We start from the raw sequence: 22,808 nt of genomic DNA, 5'->3' as shown, positions 1-22,808 counted from the left end.
GACGTCAGTCGATTTTTCCTTCGTTAGAGGTTAATCGCTTCGATCCTCCTCGATATTCGCCGAGCTGCCGCAACTTATGAATTCGGTTGTTGAGATTCGAGCGGCCTGGTTCCGAAATTGATTCCCGTATGAGCCAGCCGGATAGTAAATCGATTTACTCCGCCATATGGTAAAAATTCGAATTTCCGTACCAAATGCGTTCCTTCGTGACTGAATAAATGTAAGACTAGCAAGAAATAAATACTCGTAGTTCTATCGATACGTTTTAAACTTAAATCGAACCACCACCAATTTACTCGTTAAAAAAGACTCGATCATTCCCTAATACTCTCTTTCGATCAAGCAATGTCAAAGAAGGCACTCCGGCGCGAAAAATAGCGTAAATGATATTTTCAGACCAGACTCGTTAGGCCTGGATGGATTTTAATCAAACTCGGTTCATCGATAAACGAACGTAGCAAAATCCTGAGGGGAGTGGCAAAGTCTCGACGTTATTAAATTTTAAGCCAGCGCGCGGCGTTCGACGCGTTCCAAGTGAATATTAATATTCACCGGGTGGTAAATCATCGACGGTGTTCTTATCGAAGACGCGCGGTGTAAATAGTCCCAATACCTTGATACAAGTATCCCCAAATTGGTTTCCATGGCGAAGATCGAGCTACGAAGGTGTCTCGACCGTCTTCGTCGTAGCGCGCACACGCACACGCGCGCGCGTGTATTTGTGTCTCTGATTCCACTGATACTCGAAGTTGCTCGCGTAACTAAGTTTCTGGTGAATGCGCTTAACAACCACGAGCCTTGTTTCGCGCTGCTGTACAGCGTCTGCCGTATGATTTAACGGCAAACTTCGCGGTCTTACGTGTAAACGCGGCCAAATTAACTGGATACGTATTGCAGCCGATTATTTGAACTTGCCACTGGCAGTTTTATAGTCACAGCGACTGTCAGGAACACGGTGAAGAGTACACGAATGCGTGTACAATCCCTCGTGCAAGGCGGATGGTGCTGTACTTGTTTGTGAGATTCTATGGCGATCGAGGAGGTCTCGTTTCGCGTGGAAATCGATAATAATTGACGCGTTCGTTATGGCGGTAGGTTTAAATTAATTCTTACAATTCTAAAACGTTCCTCTTTCTCCAATAACTTTCACTAATTGTAAGCATTTAGTTTTCTTTGTATACCTGGAGGAAACAACTGCAAACTGGTGGAAACATGTGCAAACATACGACAAATTTAAATGCATACAAAATTGTATTCAGTAGCAAAAGTTTCATTCGTTTAATGTACCTCAAAGATTTATTCTAAATTTATGCTTACGAAACAGTAACATTCAGTTCGAAAAAATTAAAAAAAAGAACGATTTTCTTAATTTTTGATTATAGTTAGAATCGTTCGTCAAGGAGCTTTCTAAAGACGATAAATGCACGTTAAATCTAAACTATACTTGCGTTTGCGCAGTAAGAATGTAGTAATAAATTGTACAGAATTATTAAGGTACGCGAATATTTTAAATCGTGGCAGAATCTGTAGATAAAATCGAACAATTAGTTTGCTATGTTGGTAATATTAATGGTGTGTTGGGAGTATGACAAACGATCATGGTATGTCACCGCCAGGTCACAGCCGCTATTGATGGTAGTGAGATGTGCATTATCAAGCATATAGGGAAACAACAATTATCTGATGATTACGAGACAGCTTCATTGCTTGGCGCTTGGGAATATTTGGGTTAAATCTGTTATATTCACAGCAAGACACGAGCTTATTTAGATCTGATTGTAATACACGTGAGTAATTAACGTTAGTCAGAACGCTAAATAATTTGAATCGGAATTGTGTTGAAATACTTGGCCCCGGAGAAAATACAGAACGAGCTATTAACGATCGATAATAAGAAATATAATTGAACATTTCCACCGCTATGCGTGGAAATCTTAATTATAAACGATGAGGAACCACATTATTATGTTATATCGTATGAGACACAAGATAAATTCTATGTTCTCATAATTTATAACGCAAACTTCAACGTAGCTTTACGTTAATTTCATTATTATAAAATCCGACAACCTCGAGATTATAGAATAATGAATCCATATTATTTTTATAAAAAATTATACAATTATTTTAATATATTAAAATCTCTAAGCTTTGTATTACTTCTTTTGTACTATAAAATATTAAATGAGATTAATGCTTCCCTAATTGTTTCGACATTCTTGGAACGTTGGAACATTTCCCAGGTTTAAAAAATTTAATTGAATTTGAAAGCGTAACAATAGTCCGCAGTAAAGGCTCACTTTTCTCTCTTAACTTAAACAGTGCTTAATAACTTTCACAATGTTCTCTCGAAAACTTGCTAAACGACGTCATTCCCTGTCTTAATGTTCGGCTGGAAGCGAAGCAAGTTTAAATCGTGACGTTTGAACGAAATATTTTGTCGGCTGTGGCAATTGTGGACGCGTGTTGTATCCAAAAGGTAGCGTATCGTTAAGATGTTACCATGAATTGCGTTCCAGAAATTAGAATACCGGTAACTGCTATTTTCGTTGCTAATAACTGTACAATATCAAACACGATACCATCGATACCGGAGGCTCTGAACGAAACTGTGTTTGTTAGACGATCCTTACACGCGAGCTTACCTCGTGCGATCGAGTACGATAAAAGAGACCCTGTTTAGCATTAGAAACGACCGATGCATACAGTAATATTGGTACCTTAGATCGAGTAGCTTTTTATTAAGTTTATTTCGCTGCAAGTTAGGTTACTTTCTGTTAAGGTCATACCTCATAACAGTTATTAGTCGCGTATCTCGTTCGTCTAACTCCTCTATCATTATTTCTTTCGTCAATACTATTTTGCGAGTCAACAAGCTGGAGATAAGAAAATCAGTACTTTCATTCTCAACTAAATAATTCTCACGTGCATATCTGCTTTAGATAGAACAGTTCGCCTACCGACTTTCTCAAATTTTTACCGCACTTTTAATGAATATTTTAAACACGGTGGCGACGAAAGAGACGACTCTTTTCTCTCCGGAAACACGAAGATCCTTTCTCAAGAAAGAAACGCCGAAAATCCATTTCCATGATGACGACGTTTCTTCGCCTCAAAAAAAGCTTTCTCTGCGCGTCGATGTAAAGGACGTTCCAAAAAAAAAAAAAAATTATCATGTAACAATGCAACAAAATGTATCGTATGTAATTTGCATTTTAAAATATTCAAAAGACAATAATATCAACTATTGGGGAATTTAGAGCCAAGGCAGTGAAATATTTAATAAATTTACTTACTATCGAGGTTTAGTATAACACAGAAAGTGCGATAATTGTTATTTTAAAATCATCGTTAATCTCTGGAACGTCTATTAGCGTAAAATACAACGAGCAAGAAATTTTTATCGCAACATATTTACTTTACAAAGCCGTTCGAATATACGATACTTTTTTCCTTATCGTTGCACTTGAAGAAGTTAATTAGATGATACGGCTTAAGTGGACCATTCCGTATAATAATACAGTTTTAGGTCATTTCTGCTTCGTTGCACAGAAATTTTCGTCCCATCTCGATGGAACGTAAGAATCTTCCTCCCTTTAATTTCGTCCTTTCGCGTTCCGATCATGAATATTCAAACGGCCTCGCTACGACCGAGCGTTGCGTTGGCAAACCCAGCGTGGAACTATTCTACTATTTTCGATCCTCTACATCGTATTCCGGTTCGAAAATGATCACGCGATATAAGCATTGGACACGCGTGCACCTTTATTGCGTTCGTTTACCCGTTTTCGCGCGTTGCGTTAGTTGAAATAGGTTTCCATGTACAGTAATGATTCGTTAAATGAACTCCATACGATACTTTATAAATTGAACATTTCTACCCCCCGTTATAACACGTATAGATTGTATATAAACTGGTGTCGAGATCCGCTGTACGAGATCTGAACATTTTTACTACATTGAAATAGTTTCCTTGAATTTAATAATTTAATATACTTTCAAACGATTCGAAAAAAATTGATTTTTTGAAACTTCTGCAACGAGAAGAGGTTCGAAAAAAGCGCAAGAGATTGATTTCGTTCGAATTTGAACCACGAAGGGATTCTTTGAAGACGAAATTCACGCGTTCGATCGATATTATACGCGTTGTAATTCGCAGAATGATCCATACGTTGTGCCTCCTGTTTTCTCGTTGCTCGTAATCCACGTTACGATGTCTTCCCCAGGACAAGAAGCGAATTATTACGGTTGGAGGTAATGTCTGCTGATAATGACGGCACCAGGCGTTAGGCTGGCTTTGGAACGCTGGGATTTAGCGATCCTCCGTAATTCAAATATGCGGAAACTGTTATGCAATACGAGATCTCTTGACGAGCTGCCGAGCTAGGATCGCCTCCTGATATATTCCCCAGTTACGACAGGCATACAGTTTTATTAATATTGCTGTTTACGATCGATGCACCTGCGATGAATCTTTGCTCCGGGATACTCAAGTTCACAGTCTCGCGAAGAAACTTTTAATAAATTTTAATCTCGACGAGTAAAAGTGCATTTATAGCGAGTAGAAAAAGTAATATTGCTTTATCAATTTTCTTGTAATTGTAACCTTGACCATTTTATGTTTATAACCTGTGAAAGCAAATTTTTAAGAAAAATTGACAAAGAATAGGTGCTTGAAATTTTTCGGTGAAAAAAAAATTTCAAATCATTCTGTAAAAATTATTTTCGGATGCGAGGGTCAATTACAATCGTTTTTGGTCATTACACATACCCCCGAAATCCTGCGCACTTTCGAGAAAAAAATTCATTAACGAAAATATAATGTCTGACCATATATCACACTTTTCCCTGAAATTTTATGCGTGTATTTAAAACGTCATAACTCCTGAACGGATTGGAGGATTTTAATGTTTCAAAGTGCAAACAACGCGTATTTTAGTGAAGAATATGTAGAAATTCTAAGAATGTTGGAAAAAATGTTCCTTAATCCCGTAAAATGACAAAATACCCCCTAAACATGGTCCAATCATCAAACGGCCATAACTTCTAGAATAGTCAACGGATTTCAATGAAATTTCGGGAGAAAGTAGAGCCCATGGGTACCTACAAAAAAGTACTAAACAACTTTTAAAAACGAATTTGTAAGAAAAATCGACAGGGGGCAGATGCCTAAATATTTCGGCAAAAAAAAAAATTTTAAATCGTTTTGAAAAAATTATTTTCGATTGCAGGGGTCAATCACAATCATTTTTGGTGAATAGACATAGCCTCGAAAACCTATGCAGTTTGAAGAAAAAAATTATTTACCAAAAATATAATGTGCGACCAGAAATGTTTCCTCAAAATTCGATGTGTATGTTTAAAATATGATAATTTCTGAATGGATTGAAGAGTAGCTTCTTTGTATATCTGTATTAAATTATCTATAAAAAAATAATAAGGAATATCGAGTAATGGAATGAAGGCAGATTTAAGTTTAACAATAACCTTTCTCTTGGTACTATAACAAATTCTCAAAGAAATCGTTATGTCTGCGAGGAGCTCGTACTTTCGTGAAGTACGACAGTGTATTTGATTACGTTGCACAAGAAGTTCTACTAGACAAGCGAATCACTGAAACCGTCAGGTTACCTCAACAGCCACGTAAGTCGCTTTTCTCCAATTTCTAGAGACACCGTGGTGCCTTCTGGTTTCAACGTGCCAGCTGATGACATTACACGGTCTGTTACGTTCCCGGTAATTTCGACTTACGAGAAACCAGTACGAACGGCTCTATCCGGCGCGGCAAGTTGACAGTTACTCGAAATTACCTCGCGCATCACACACGCACTATCGCGAATTACCATCTAATATTTTTTGCAGAAAATCGTGAATTCTTTTCGTTTGCATAAAGGAACAATTAAATAAAAATCAAAATAAACACGTACCTTGTCGTAATATAGTTACGAAATATTTCCAAACCAATTATTTGTTTCCCTTAAATCGAAACACGATTGGAAACAATTTAAGATATATCGTTAATCTGTCAAAAAATTATTTATCAATTTTACAAAAAATATGTACTTGGTATTTCTACTTTTCTTCTTCTCCTTGAATCGGTTAAAAAATGAAAACTTGAAGGTTTTAACAGCTGCTTGGATGTAGAATATCGCTTGCTTGAAATTTTTTTTCCAGAAAGTTTCAACCATCTTTCTGCTCGCGTGTATTGAAAAAGCGAAAGATTAATTTTTTCGGTTGAGATTATCAGGCTGCCCCCTTAAATCAATGAGAAGTTGCCAGAATAAGTCTCGATTTTGCAGTAAATTTTCCCGGGATGCCCCCACTTAATTAAAACTTGCCATGCCGGTGAATCTGTTATTCCAAGGTTTAAGAGCGTGCAAAATAAAGTTTCGCCTTTATCGTCGTTTATGACTGGTTCCTTAGATAACGAGCGTTCCGGCTTCGTGGCCGTTAACGCGATTACTTTCATTGACCTGATATAGTACACGTCGAGTGTTCTTACATTAATCTGTATTATCGTACAGCCATGCGTCCGACGTTTTGCTTAATTAGAAGCCCTCCGGGCGAGAAAGAAACCCGTTCAGCATGATATACTGGCCAAACATGCGCCAGGAACACTGCTTGCTTTGTCGACGCGGGGACGCGAGTGAAAAGAACAGAACGACAGGGAATTCTAATACTCTGATGCAATTTAATGCAATGATCCCGGTGAATGGAACCGTGTAACTAACTTTGGAGATTTACGACCTGACGTCTCTGGTTCCTTAACTTTTTACTTCTATTCCACCGTCAGACGTACTCTCGTTGTTCGTTCGTAATGAAAACTAGTGCATTTTCGTCCTGTGCAAGGATGGCCTAAAATTTTCCACTAGTTGCAAAGCAATTTTGGAGTCTAAAGAAGTCCAATTTGTACTAATTCATATAATTTAATTACTTGAGTCTTTTTAAATATCCTTCGAACGACCATTTTTAAAATCATTGAAAATATCTAACCCCTTGACGTACGATTTAATTTCAAGTAATTTGTCAAACGTATACTGTTTAATTTTACTAAAATTTGTACAAGGAAAGTCCACGAAGAAGAACAGATTTGTTTTATAAATACTTCGTAAATGTAAAAACGTGTTAATTTTAATATATAAGTATAACGGTGTCAGTTAAAACATCTTCACATTATCTTACATTTTATCAATGTTTCGGTAGAAGTAGTTTTGAGAAATTGGAGAATAAAGGCGAAAGTTGCTTTCGTATCCTCTGAAAAAATGAAATATCTGGTAATTACCAGAACGATTCCCAAACTTTGCCTACTTTTCCATCGTTCGAGCGTGGTCCCCCCTCAAACGAGAAAAGAATGAGAAACAAGCGAACGACATCGAGTAAAAGACAAACGATGTCGACTGAAGGGGGGGACTTGAAAAAAAAGTTTCCAAGTTATGATAATCAGACCATGTGGCGCTAAAGTTTGTCAACAACTTTTCCGTACACCCTGTACGCGATCCACGAAACACTTTACGCCGACAATATCACCCACAGTGATATCGAATTGATTATAGGAGAACCCGCCTGCGTCGTTCGCGTCACGTGGTAAGCGTAACTCGGTATTTCCAAATTAACTTAACTTCTGCAGCCTTAATTACGTTTCTTGGCCCGGGCAACTTTGTTAGCGTGTCGCTACCCATATTGTTTAGCTGTGCCGCTGCCGGCTTCCATTAGCCTCGTATAACTAACTTCCCTCCTCTTCGGGGGACTTTCTGCTTTCGGGAGCTTACAGGATCCGCGGATGGTAATCGCCGGCTCTGCTCTCGAAGCCTATCCCTCGAAGGACGCTCGAAACAAGTAGAAAACGCGAGAATTGTAGCGCGAAGATTGTCACGTGCAGCGACGATTCTTCGAACGAATGGATTCGTAAATTGAACGTCTCGATCGGAGCCAGCGAAGCTTCAAACACGACGACGAGGTGAAAGAGAAGGGAGAAAAAATATAAATATCGAAATAGGAACCATCGAATAATGCTCACTCTCGGTTTACTGAAGCTTCGAGTTATCACGGTTAACTGTACTCGAGGAGCGAAGTTGTTCGACGAACGATTAACCGTGGCATCGAGTGAAGTCAACTATAACTAGAATTGTAACTTTATTCGATGTCGAAGTCTGTAACGTAATCAGATTTCGAGAACGACAAATTGAAAACATTTTCTTGTTTCATGCTATTCTGTGAAAGTTGATAATGAATGTAGAGAGTTTATAGGATTACTTTTAATTGCTGAGCAAATGGATATTGATCGTAGTGCGATAATTATACAACGGTGGTCCGCGATTTGGTAGCATAACGCAGACTGGCCCTCGGGCCTAAATGCATTTGACACGACTGGAACGCGGGAGAGAATACGGAGTTATCAGACAAAGATAAACAAAGGATCGGAGTTCCGAGTTTAATATAATTATGGTTTAGTTTCGTTGAAATTTACAAGCATTGTTACTTAACCCTGGGGTGACTTCTCCTTTGAATATTAGAGTCATTTGAGACCAGTATAAACTAGGTAATCTCGTAGCACCTACGAGCAAATATCAGTACATTTTCAATTATAATAAATAAAAATATAGATCAGATATAAAATATTAATTCAATATATTCGTCATCAAAGTTGATCTTCTGTAAGAAAAATTTGTTTTCTGCTTGTCAAGTTTCTAACCTTGACTCCAAAATTTGAAAAAAGCAATGATCAGTGTATCTTTGAAGCGTTTCGTTCTCGTCCAATATCGAACAAAGTTGTTCCCATGAATATGTACTACGAAACTTCGTACAGGGAAGAAGAAGAAAAAGAAAAATACCAAGCATGGTGCAAAGTCTAACACAGAGGGTACCACGTGTTTAAAATGCCTGCTCTTGTCGTATACTTGTCGCCCACTGGAGAGTTTCGTTCTCGAGAGTAAGATTGTCTAATGGATACAGTATTTACAGTAAGGGTTCTTTCACAAGAACATGCGAGGGCCGACTTTAAGAGTAACGAGGTAACTTTCAGCATAAAGACTCTTCCACTGCCTCGCGCGAAACAGCTCTTATTCGTAATACTCTCGACTCTCGAGGCTAAAACTCTCAAGTGTTCACCAGGTATTATGTATGGCTCCCATTAGGGCTCAGGGGATGATCGCGCTTAAATGGTGCCCCCGTCAAACTCGAAACGTAGCGTGAAACGAGTTGCAATATTTTCCCGGGGCAAAATCTGATTTGTAATTTGTTAAGAGAAATCAAAGTTTTCGATCTTAGTTTCGTATCTTATTCGGTGAAATGTCTCTTGAACGTTTCATGCCGCTTTGAAAGAGTTTTATATTATGAGACACGCATGGCGTAGAAGTTGAACGTGTGCTTCGATCGAAGCTAGGAAAAATTATACTCGTCGTTGATAAGAGGCACCGCTCGCAGAAGACCCAGAAAGTTTTATTAATTTATCGTTACTTCGCGTTCTGGTTTTCACAGAAATATACAGAGTATGGAACCTAGCGTGCAGCGATGCAATAATGTTGAAAGCATTTCGCGACAGTGCTACCATGTAGTTTTCATCGTGCTGAGCTCGAGACGTTGCTTTGAAATGTCACTTACGATCTAACGTGACTCGATCTCGTGACACTGAAGTCGCGACACAGATTTAAATGTCATGACAACGACTTTCGGTTTTCGGCAATGACGAATGCAGCACTTGCAACGTATAAAAATAGTGTTAACGCAAATTGACTATAAAATTGTGGATGCATCGTTTAAAAATTGTTTTTGTTAAAGAAAACTATACATCCTGATGGTCGAAATATTTTAATTATAGATGATCGAATGTATATTTTTACTGTTGCATGTTTTAACAGACTCATACCTCGAACAACGAAGAAATTAAAATAGCTCAAATAAATAGTAGAATTAGTTCAAGTTGGCTCTAGATTCTATTGGAGAAGTCGAAGTGGAATTGCATTGTTTTCAATCTTGGAGCGAATCTTTAAGCGAAATTAAATGACGCGTGTCTTCGAACGATGGACGATGTTTCATTTAATCACAAAAGAATCGTCTTTCGTGCGGCGACGTCGATTTCCATTAGAGGATTCAGCTCGTTAGTGCCTGAGAGCTTTTCATGCCGACAGCTCGTGAAATAAACTAATTAATACTCGACTCCTCGGGCTGAATCGCTGCTTTATTCGATTAACGATATCATCGAGACAATGGTTCCTGGACACTAAAGCGACGTTACAGCAGAAAATTCGATTCCAGAAACAAACAGATGGTCATTAAACGAAAGTACCTTATTCGAAATTTATTTTATTTCGATACGAATTTGCTTCGCGCATTCCACGTTCCGTAAATCTATACGGTTGTCAATTAGGAAAACATCAAAATAAATTCGTAACATTGGAACGATTAAACATTCATCGATCTTATGCGAAAAAAATAGTAAAAAGTTGTTACGTCAATTTTTTCGACAAAAAAAACTATTTCAAAATACATCTTAGAATGTCACTGAATAAATAAATCTCCGCAGCGGGAAACGCCTGCAATGAAAATGAACGCGAGTTGCGTTTGTTATATCGTCGTCCGCGTAGCTTCGAGAGGAGGATAATTTTCTTCAAGATGGCGTATCTCTTCAATCAAGTAGACAGGTGGAGGTTCTTCTATCGAAAAATCCCATATAAATGACTCGAAGACTGTCAGAAACGTTGAAACGCTCTTCGCAGTTAAAGCAGAAACGCGTTAATGGATCGCGAATGAAGCGATAACTTGGGAAAAGCTTCCGTGCCCGGTTCTTCTTCGGGTAATTGACACGCGAAACGACGGACGAATCGTCTCCTTCGATGAATTTCTTCGGAACGATACCCCCGAGCGAAGTTATTCTTAAGCTGTTATTAATCAAATGTCCTTTAAACATTTTTAAAAATATATACTGCCGTTCGAAAGTTCACCAGTTGCATATAACGATCGCAGCTATCGGTCGAAGCTAGCTTTTATACGCGTATCATGAAACATTCGGTTGTGTATCGTTTCAATCGGTTCTCATTAACGCGGAACATTATGTATTAATGGTACAGTGATACAGTACAGCTCGTTGATAGAAAACATATCGTAACTCGATGGCGAAATGAAAACGAGGATAGAAATCGGCATCGAATACTCTCGAGCATATTCCAACGAGTACCATAAACACAAGTGTCCTGCGACGCGTTTACGAGATGCACTGCACGGTCCATCACGGAACAAATCGCCATATAATTTACTTAATATCGCGCCAAAGTGCCTGTTTGAATCTCAACGATCACTAAAAGAAACGTAATAACGTATAACGTCATCGCGTTACCGAAAATCTTTTAATATTTTTTTATCCGCATCGAAAGAACGACGAAACGAACGGCTGGAAATTCCACGATCGCGCAAAATGCGAAAGATGACTCGCGAAACGTCCGTTTTATACGCGTTGACGATCGAATCTAGATAGCAAATGACACACGCGAATTTAAGTTAATGAACCGTGTCTGTTATAAAATTAAAATGTAGCGCGCCGTGACATCGCGATACGGATCATCGCGAAACACGTACGCGTCGTATTTTATCTCTATTCGAATATTTATAACCGTGCTCGGTCGTGCGCTGACAGTCAAACTTTCAATTTCGATAATTGTTCGATTACCACCAGTTTCGTTGGCAACCAGCCCTCCGATCGATGCACGGAAATCTAGCGTCAATTCTCTCAAAAATATTTTATTCATACATTTTTGTTTAAATATATACATACATATATAGCTCATATTGGGTTGAGCAGTGTGTGACATCACCCACGTGTTCAAATAAATTCTGCTTTATGAGTTTTGTATTTGTCATATACATGATTAAGAACACTACGAAACATTCTTTTTAAATATATGAATATGTATAGCTCCTCTTGAATTGAGCAGTATGTTCTAACAGAGGATAAGTGACACCACCCACGTGTTCAACTAAATTCTGCTTTATAAGCCTTATATTTGTCATATACATAATTAAGAACACTACGAAACATCCTTTTTAAATATATGAAAATGTATAGCTCCTCTTGAATTGAGCAGTGTGTTCTAACAGAGGATAAGTGACACCACCCACGTCTCGAAATAAATTCTGATTTCCAAGTTTCATATTTTTTATATACGTAATTAAGAAACATAAATCTCTGGAGTTAATAGAATTTCCTCCGTACATAGACGTTAGTTTTTGTGCATGGCGGAGGCCCCGAATCGAGGATCGAAGGCGTTCGTGTGAAATAAAAAATAGCTCGCACGTCGAGAGTGGGACGTAGCGAGAAAATCGAAGCAGCGACCGAGACTGATTTTCTTTATCGTTGTTGCAGACACGGCCGAGCAGCGTACGAGTTCAAAGGGACGGTCGGCTGTCGGAGGGCGAGGCGTTCGCGTTATCTGCGCGAAATAGATGCCCGGCGGAAGTTTCCCGAGGGAAAGAAGCAAGAAAATCGCCCAATGACGCGCGTATTAAAGTTTCAACGGGCGGACATTAACTGCGTCTCGAGGAGACGGGCCAGCCAAAGTAGCCGGGAATAGAAGATTCATATCCGCGATCTGCACATGACGGCGGACCATGGTACATTATTTAACGAGATGATAACCAGCGGACATTGAAGACCCTGCCAGGACAGAGAATATATATACATATATACATATACATATATACATGTAATATATATATGTATATATCTCGGACGTCATGGAGGAACACGTCAACCAGGCTGGAAACTCGTCTGCAGATGGTCTGGTGTTCACCGATGCTTCGATCATTCTCAGGGCTTTGGTGCTCGGTCTTCTGATACTCGTCACCGTTGTCGGTGAGTGTTCTTTGTTCCAGATTTACTTTTTATCCTCACGCCGCACAGGACACCCAAGAAAAATTCGATAGGTTGTTGGAAACTGGTCGGAAAACTTTTATTTGTTTCGATTCCCAGTCTCCCCCTGGAGGAGCGGAACTTTAATGAAAAAAGATATCGGGAGTAAAATTTTGGGGTAGAAAACTACAATCGCGTTTCGATGTGATATTTAAATAAAAATATCTCCTAACGTAAAAGTTTTTCGACACAATTAACTTCATACTTTTGTATAGAAAAATATTCTGTTTAAAAAAACAAACTGGACCTTCGAACGTCATGTACGCGTCTACGTGGAAAAATACTAATTACATCGGCCAACAACCGCCTCGAAATCGTTCAAGTTTCATTCGAAGCGGTTTCGAAAATGTTTCAACTTCCAGTTTTAGGTAACAGAGCCCTGTGTAAGGAGTATCGTGAACCAAGTTCCGTGGTAGACGCTAAGTAGACTCAGGCGTAGAGATCACTGTTGATGGAACGGTAGACAGTAGACTCGCGGTGTTCATTAATTAATGGAATACAACGTGGGATTGTTTCTTGGTGATTACGCGGCATTTTGAGAGACACGTACCGAACGTAAATTGGAAGAGACGTTGAAGAAGAATAATTAAGGACGTTTTCCGTTCGCGATGGAAGCGAAATAGAAGTTAAAGTTCGCCGCGCTATTGATGTCGCCGTGGGATCAATTAATCGTTCTACGGTGTTACTATATTACATGATGGCGAATGCAGCACGCGTGGCCTCAAACTGATGTAACGGTGTCGTTGTTGCTGTGTAGTTCGTCGGGCCATGCACTGCGTACCGTACGCGTGTACAATGGGAGATTAATTTAAACCTGACGTGTTTCCGCAGCGAGTAATATATTATCGGGAATGACGAGGATGGCCACGTGACGGTTCCACGTATGCGCGGACACGAACGAGATCGCGCAGGATTTTCGTAAGCGACCGCCCACCTTCGAAGATATCCGACTCCGACGGTGGAATAAGTCGTCGACGTTATCGGGGCTTCGGGCTAATGGCTCGATTACAATTTCATGAAGTTTCCCGATCGCAAACGCGTTTGTAATGAGCTCGAAAAAAAATACGATCGTCGAGCGACAACGGCGACGGCGCGATAAAATGGGAAATTTTATTAGTCGGTGACATTTTGGGGAATCTAATGCCGCTGGGACGTATTAGGTAACGTGTTGGTTACTGTGCGTTCGCGAGAAGTTGGCTAGCGGGACGACAGAGGGGGCGGGGGATTACTTGCTCCGCCTATAGCACGTGACCAGAGCGGGGAACCAATCAGAGCCGCATTCCTTTCGCTAAGCAACTTCTCGCGGACGCACGGTGCATCAAAGTCTCGCGAAACGGCCTTATTACGGTGAAATTTGAGATTAGAAAGGCAACGAGTGCCCGTGAATCGCGTTCCCCTTTCGTGTTGCGAGAATAATTTGTTTGATAAGCACGATACGGATCACTAGACGTCTCAAAGGGAAATAAGATCTCCTACAGCGATAAGTGTCCTTAACGCGATCGAGCCATCGAGAAAGACAGCACGAAAGGATTGTTAATTTTAGTCTTACTTGTAATCGGTTATCGACTAATCACGTTCATTTCGCGCCATGAACACCGACGATGATTTTCACTCTGTTATTTTTCGTAAAGTATCGCGAAGAATTTGTTTGGAAAACTTGTTTGCGTCTTTGATAATCTCCGGGATAGCGCCAGAGGGTTAGAAAACTTCGTAGGATAGTTTCGTTCCATAAATCCAAGTTACAGCCACTAAAAGAAATACGTGTCCCATATTTCTGTCCGCTCTACGAGCCTACACCAGTGGTTTTCAAACTTTACGAAATACGTCGTCTCATGAGAAAGATAGAATTTCCGGAATTTTTTACGCAACAAACTTTCGTTGCGTTTAGTTTGATTAATTTGGTTCTTTTATTAATTTTTTATCTCTTTTGTACCGCGTATCGATATTCGTTTATTAACAATATCTTTCTAAATTTGATATCGATAAAAGTCAGTGAAAAATTGAGTGATTTGACGCGTTGATTGCCAGACCAAATTCCTCAAATTACCCGCAAAAACCATATTTTATTTCTAGACAATTGAAACTCAGAATTTGTCATAGAACTTATTTTCGAAGCGTCGTTAAAATTCAAGAATCCCATTTAGATTTATTTTCTTTGATATCTGATCTTGAGAATTAATTTTTTTAGCACCTCGGTGAAAAATCGTGTCACTCGCGAAGGGTAATGGCGAATCACGATTAAAATACGAACAAACTTATGGATGGACCCGATAGATACGTTCGAATTTAACGCTGCTTACGAGCCTTTTGTCATGCAAATTCGATCGGCCGTCAAACTTGGACGTTGCGGTCAATACTTTAGAAAGCTAATTACCGGTCCAACATCGGTAGCACTTCCAACTTTGCAGTTTCCGGCGGCGTCGTGGAACTTCCACGAATGCGAAAACAAAATGGCACGATCAAGCACTACGATTCGATTACAATAACAATCACGAATATCGGTATCGTTGCGATTTGCATCAACGGCCTCCATAATAGCGGTTAATTAATTTATTTTATTATCGCCATTAGCGAACTATTATACGACCTACAAACGTACGCGCGTGCATCGAATCCGGAAAGAACATCGAGAACGTCCAGTCGAATCCGTATTTAGAATTTCTGTTCGATTTAATTCGCACAGAGTCGTCCAGACCAGCTGATACCGCCAATTAACGTTATAAAACGTAGTTTCAAATAGAACCACGCAATGACGTCGTTAGAATTTCTTCGTGAATCGTGGCTATCGAAATTTAAAAATCGCATTTCCTTCTTCCGATAGAAATTTACATCTTGAAACATCACTGTCATTTTCAATAAGATATATTTTGCGAAATTAATGGGTTCGTTCGCGCGAAAGTTTCTCTGGAGAAATCAGAGGATTATTTTTTCATTTACCAAGACCAGACGCGGATGGAAGTCTGAAGCGAGGCGCAATCTTCTCGTTTACCGTCGTCGTCAATAAAAGAACTTCATGTTTATTAAATCTGTCAGCCACTCGAATCGTAGAATTTTCCCGATTTCAAACGAAGGGTGTGACTTTACCGGGTCAGAGATCGACGCGCGGAAAATCACCGTCCTCCTTTAATACGTGAGACCTCTTCCAAGAGGCAGGAGGTTTCCTCGCTCGAAGGAAACGGGAAATAGGCATTCTATACATATATCGACCGCGTCTCTCTATACGTCTGCAATGACCGAGTAAAAAGAAGGTAGTTTAGTCGTCTTGGACCCTGAATGGCCTATTTAAGCTGTATAGAAAAGGATCGTAAACCTTTATGCTGTGCTGTATTGACTTACCATCCTATCGCGTATTATCATCCGACGCTGGAGAAGCGAGGTTAGGATCGTATCGTAATAATTCGCACCAGTGGGAATTATTTTAAGTGATATTTGACCATTTTTTACAGCATAAGGGTTCGATGAAACTTTTCACCGCTTTCCACATATATTCATTAACATTTCAAGATAAAAGTATTTTTTTTTCGACTTTGGATGAAATAATAAATGTTATTTCTTACGTGCAGTCTAGCATTGTTTTTAAAATTTCGTTTAGGATTTCTAACACACAATATCAGTTTAGCGCCATTTAACTTCACGACTTTTCTTATAGTATAAGTACAATGAATTTTACAATATTCACATCTATTCTTATTGTTTGTTTTATGAGAAAAATATGTAGTCTGTCTTGCCTACCACGAATGATTTATATTTTTTTGTACAAACCTGGACAAAATTTGGTATCATATTCTGATTAGAGAGAATCTTCAGCTTCCACTGCTTAAGACACTCTTACAACACGTATTAATTAAACTTTAGAAGCGTGTAGTTCCGAAACTACTTATGTTTTTTGCATAAATGGGCCATCGTTGGAAGCGGTGAACCTTCCCCTTTAAAATGGCTTTCGGTTTTTGACGATCCGACTTCCCGTTGCGGAGATATCGTAATTTATGTAAAAGGTAATTTTTCTTAATTCGACTATCTCACTGTCTGGCTTACGTACAATAGCCTATTCACGCGTATTAAAAATACTAAAAGTTTAGATGCGTGCAGTTCCGAAACTATTAGTGTCTTATTAATTATTGAGTCATCGTTAGCAGCGGTAAACCTTCCCCTTTAAAATGGCTTTTGGTTTTTGTCGATCCGACTTCCCGTTTCGGAGATATCGCAATTTATGTAAAAGGTAATTTTTCTTAATTCGACTATCGCTGTCTCCGTCTGACGCGTCGCGCCGGACCTCTCTGTCTCGCACGTGACTCGCGACCGAGTGGCCGAGTGACCTAGTTTCTCCGAGCACGTGCCGGTCAACGACCTTGACAAGGCCGTAGTAAAGAAGTAAACAAACGCTTCGGTCCCTCATATCTCCGAAACTAGCCACCGCATCGACTTGAAACTAAAATTGCTATATCTCCGGAACTAATTGAGCTATCGACTCGTTCAAACGCTCGTTTTAAAGGGCATTTCATCCTCTATCTAATGATCATATCACCTACTATAATTTTTGCTATCTTCTATGTTTATTTTGAAATTTACTTTGACGCTACATATCTAAAGTAGTTTCAGCAATTCCTACTAATCGTACGACTAGTGTACGATAAAACTAGATCATAAATTATGTATCTAATTGAAAATTAATTTAAATTTAAATACAGAATGGTTGCATAATTACTAGCCAGTACTTTTTCTTAAATACTCGTTTTCTCTAGAACTAACTACGGTATCGACTTGGAACAAAATTCGTTTTCAAGTTTAAATAATTATTATTACTATCATGAACGAAATGTCGTTCGAGTTTTTATTCTAGATCGAAGGAAAAAAAATAACATTTATTATTTCATCCAAAGTCGGTGAAACGTAAAGAAAAAAAATATTTGTATCTTGAAATGTTAGAGAATATATGTGGAAAGTGGCGAAAAGTTTATTAATATCGCTTCTCGTTTTACCATTTAGCATAAATCTACACCCTTGAGCATACAAACGAACCTGCTTTTATAATTCCTATTTAACGTCTTCGTCGCCGGGAGCAGATTCGCTCGAAGGTCGGTATCATTTGGAAAATTCGAAAATCTGATTAAACCGTAATATTGACTCGGTTCCGAGAGGTTCGGCGGTATCAAATTGCATCCGAATTCAACTTCGACTCAACTGCAATTTGCGGCGGGAACACGTTTGCAAATCCTTGCGCTTTTGCTCGACCGCCTTGTAATTATCCGGATTACTTTGAAAACTAAATTGCGTATGGAAATCGTAGCGCGTCGAATAAACGCGACACCCCCGGCCTCCGCCGGATGCTTTCACAATGGCGGTTTCCGCTGAGACAGGACGATGATGATATTAGGCTGCCGCGTAAGTTCTGCTCGCGGATTCATTAGCATACACGAAGTGAGAATGGTAATACGCATTAGCCTGCAACAATATACTCGGGTAAAGTTAACGCTAAAAGGAACGAAATGAACTCCGCGAGATCGCAACTTCGAAAATTTCTAACATTATTATGGTAAATATTATTATCGGGGCAGTAACTTGTTGACTCTATTGCTTTCGATGTTTTCCAGCATCTAAATCGGTACGAGAGATCTACCTTTTTATATTATATTTATAATTAATCTGCCAAAACTTGTAAAATTTGTTAAAGAATGGTATATTAAAAATGTCTCTGCGAGAAAGCAATTCGTTTTATTAAAAATCTGTGGCGGCATTCGACAAATATACAACTTTATAATCGTTATTGTATCTATATTTCGAATTTGCTTCGTTTCAAACAAACACGACACGTTGCGAATACGAATAACGCCCAATTTGTAATGAAATACCGAGAAGGATCCATTTCATTCGCGAATATAAAGTTGTACGATTGCAAACACGTTGTTACACCTTCATCGAGATCAACTATTAAAACCGTATACACGAACCTCGATTGCTGGAGCGCTGTTATTCGAACAAACTCTACGGAACTCGGGACGGCAGTCTAATAATAATTAAAGACGACGAACGACGAGTCTTCAAAAGAAAATCGTGGAAAATATTGGCGGAGCTCGTGGGATGAAAAGGGCCGTGAAAGAACAATAAAGTTTCCCCGGTTGGAGATGTATAAGTCGCGGGGGCAACAACGGAAGTTTACTTTAATTAGAGCTAGGAAACCGCGGATTCTTCGAGGCAGAAAAGTTACACGAGGGCCCCCGTAAGTCTTGGCCACGAAAGAATTCGGCGCACTTTACGGAAGTATTCGCGGTAAGATCCTTTTTCCGGAACGTTTATTTAAGACGGCGAGATTGCAGAGCCGCCGGGCGAACAGCAGGAATGCAGGCAACATCGAAATCTGGTCGTCGCGGTTCGCGAAAAGTTAAAACGACCCGGCGAGCGGCAAACCCAGCCGGACGTAAATATGACAGCGCGTTTCCGGCGCGCTGTTTCGGCGAACGCTCGAGCGCACGCGTGCAAACAATACCGGAGAAAATTCGTCTCGACGAACATCTCGTTTATTCGCGAGGAGCACAAGACTGGTTAGAAATTTTTAACCCTGGAGTATGAAAACCATTGTCCCGAACATTTCCACGCTCGAATGGGGGCATCTTGTTGTCGAAAGAAAAGAAAATTCGAATCTGGTAAAAAAAGAATTTGGTGAAAATACGAAAACCCAAGATTATCGAGTCTAAAGTTGCGTATTCTTAGAGAAGTATCGAGCAAAAGATAGATCTTTGAGCAAGCGTATTAGCTCTTAAAAATATTTAAAACTTGCGTTTGGAATTCCAAACATGGTTATCGTCGATCACGTTAGGCCGCGTTTTTTTATTTTTTTCGAATATTAATAGTACTAGGGTTTAGGCGGAGTACGAGCTCAGATTCTGAAGATTTCAAGATTGAACTCGAGATTAGATTCAAATTTTCAAGAACATGTTTATATATCCGTGCTGAACATTTTCTGTTACCTCGTTTCACATTTATATATTCGAATTATTAATAAACTGTTATGTTGGCAAACAAACATTTTTTTTCCTATTTGCTAAATAATCGGCGAAGTTTGTGGGAGCCAACAACTTTCCTTCCAAGAGTCTCCTTCGGATGAACTTTTCGAAGAACGATGCAGATAACTGCAGGTAAGTTTTAGATATTTTATTTTACGAATTATTCGAGTAAATAGGTTTCCAATCCCCAACTTCGAAGGACAAGTTTTTAAAGGCTTTATCTCTGCGCCGAGCGTCGTAAGAATCGCAACGCTCGAACGACCCTTGCAAGCACGGATTCGCAAGAGGGATGGAATATTTATCAATTAAACGTCGAAGCGTAGTTGCGTTTGAACATTTAATTTCGGAGTTCTCTACGCTCGCGATTGGTACGGGGGGCGATAATGCTGCGATGGTTGCATTCCAATCAGGCCGAACTGCAAACGAAGTTAACAAGAAGTTTCCATCCCCCGGCTAATTTACGGTTTATCTGCCGCGACCGGGAAAACGTTTCGAAACATCAAATACGATTAAAAGTTTGGCAGAAAACTGGCACGATTACTGGCCGCTGTTAACCAAGGCGGATCCTGTCAGAGTTTCTTGCCGGTATGCATATTCATACGCGTAGGAATGCTCGCACTTTCGCAGAGTTGTCTGACTGTAAATTCTGTTACTGGCGCAGTTCACTGGCCAACTAACTGGCCCGTTGAACATCGCAACGGTGGTATCCGGTGCCTGTGTCCAAATTAGAGTAATTTCACGGGCACTCGGCGCCGAGCGAAACGCTCAAAGTAACGACGGTTCGCAATTTTCTCATAAACGCGTGCAATGCTTCCGCGTAATCAGATTATTCCCAATTTATGGCGATCTTCTATCGAGGAAATTCATCGCGTTCGTGCGTTTCCCCATCGAGGCATAAACAACCAGTGGAATTTGTAACGATAATTCATTTGGGAATATACGCGGTAACATTGTTGCGGAACATTCGCGATATTGTAATTAAACGTTTCGAATCGTCTCGTCTTTGGCGCTGCAAACCTTCGACGGAAGATATTAGAGATATTATAGAATGTTTGCTAAAATTTAATATAGAATCCGCGCCATGTTTCATGATTTTTGTAACCGATTATAAAAGTTTTTTAACTACTGGGAATATAACGGTGCTTTTGAAAATTCCGAGGCGAATAAAAACTGACAATTGAGTCGGTGTTTACTCTCCGTTGTATTCAATAATTGACGGAGAAGAGAAAACTCACGGAATTCCAACAGGTGATTAACTTTTTATCATTTCTATTATCGTTGTGTCAATCTTTGCGCTCGCATAATTGCCTATCTAATTGCAAATCTGAACGTTCGCCCGTTGTTTAACGCCTGCTAATAATCGTCGCATTAATCACCGCCTTTAACGCCGTGTCGCTAAATTTTCGCTGATCGTCGAGTCATCGTCAACGCATTACGAATTCAAATAATAAATAAAACACGAATAATTTAAATTAAAAAATTATTGAGTGAACTATTTTTACATTGGTTCTCCAGTGATTTTACAACAATTACAACGTCACCGTCGAATCAACGAAACACGCACGTGCGTTGTAGGATAAGCACGAGCCTGCAGCTAAAGATCGCGTGACCTGTACGATTTAACCCTAATCAGCACTTGGAGCTCACCTGCATGCTATACGACTGTAATTTTTATACATCATAAGCAGTGCTTAGAAAGTCTAGCAAACGGATTCATATTTTAAGTGAAATTTTCTCTTCTTTTGACGTTAATAGTTTCGAATATATTTTTTTTACCCGTCTCAATTTCGATTTTTAAAGGAAAACAATAATTATAAACTTCAGAATTCGCTACGCTATCTACTTAATTTCATTTTAAAAAGATTCAGTTTTTATAGTTCGCCATTTGCGATGCCTATTACGTTTAGTCTCGAGTCTTTGGCTCCCGCGATATTCGAGGTTTCTCGATCGTCGACTGCACGATTTTCCAATCCGTTCTGGTACTTGACGATTACCGGGCAAAGAGAAATTTTCCATTCGTGCTGATCCCTGGTGAATTTTATTTTACGCGCGCAACCATCGTCGAAGTTGCCGCAATAAAACTCGGGGTAAAAACAAGGAACCGTTTCTGAAGGGGTCCAACGAGGGCCAGCCCCCGAGAGAGTAGAATTTTTGTCAACGAATCCGAACCGGGGTTCGCGGCTGTATCGAAATGGTTCGCGCTTGTACGCGTTCGGTCGAATAATTTAACTGTTCGGGAAACCATTCAGCCAAGAAACTGCTTCGCGCGTGTTACTTAGATTCTCGGGCATTCGCATCGACATCACGAACGCCGCGCTTAAAGGATATTGTAGTCTAGCACTTTTGTAAAAATCGATTTTCTATTTGCATTTTGTTGCAGCCCGTGGCCGTAAAAACATGCCCCGAAAAGACATTTTACGACATTACTCTCCTAAACCAGCTTTCACTGGAAGACACCGTGCTCTCAAATTGCTCTCCGAAACAGCTGAGTTTGCACTTTTCGCGTAAACTTCCTTTGAAATACCCAGATATCAAACTTATGATCTTCGGAGTCGCTTTAAAACGGCATCCTACAAAGATTGGATTTCGCTATTATATTTTTGCAAAAGTTCTCCGCGTTCTGACATAGCAATTTTCTACAATTTTCATTCTGGGAATTCGTCTAGTTTTTCTTAATTCTAATTTTAAATACTAATTCTTTTCACTAATTTTAATTCTGCCTGAAAATTATTAAATTTTGGTTGTATTACGTCTTTACGAATAGACGAAGGCTAGCACGGATACTAAATGATTAATGGACCATTTGTAATCAATGTATCATTTTCGAATGTTACGTTGTTTTCGTTCGAAAATTCTGAACAGTCAACTTATTTACGTAGCTAACCATATTAATAATTTTAAATACA

General features: G+C 39.5%; 1 protein-coding gene and 1 long non-coding RNA gene across 2 annotated transcripts in view; both read left to right on the top strand.

The window, feature by feature from the left end:
• Positions 1 to 12,646, top strand: part of LOC122404976 — a 155,182-nt gene extending 142,536 nt beyond the window's left edge. The window contains exon 6 of the long non-coding RNA XR_006259734.1: positions 12,356 to 12,646. This is a non-coding gene — a long non-coding RNA (uncharacterized LOC122404976). The remainder of the gene's footprint in view (positions 1 to 12,355) is intronic.
• Positions 12,647 to 12,722: 76 nt separating this feature from the next.
• LOC122404975 (5-hydroxytryptamine receptor 2B-like) overlaps positions 12,723 to 22,808 on the top strand; it is a 48,474-nt gene continuing 38,388 nt past the window's right edge. Inside the window, exon 1 of the mRNA XM_043409415.1 lies at positions 12,723 to 12,844. Coding sequence (XP_043265350.1) covers positions 12,727 to 12,844 — 118 coding nt within the window. The 5' untranslated portion in view covers positions 12,723 to 12,726. The remainder of the gene's footprint in view (positions 12,845 to 22,808) is intronic.

The sequence above is a fragment of the Colletes gigas genome, unplaced genomic scaffold (assembly GCF_013123115.1).
Source record: "Colletes gigas isolate AHSC1104 unplaced genomic scaffold, ASM1312311v1 Colletes_gigas_Sc00003, whole genome shotgun sequence".
NCBI classification, from domain to species: Eukaryota; Metazoa; Arthropoda; class Insecta; order Hymenoptera; family Colletidae; genus Colletes; species Colletes gigas.
This window is presented reverse-complemented; position numbering and strand designations above follow the sequence as displayed.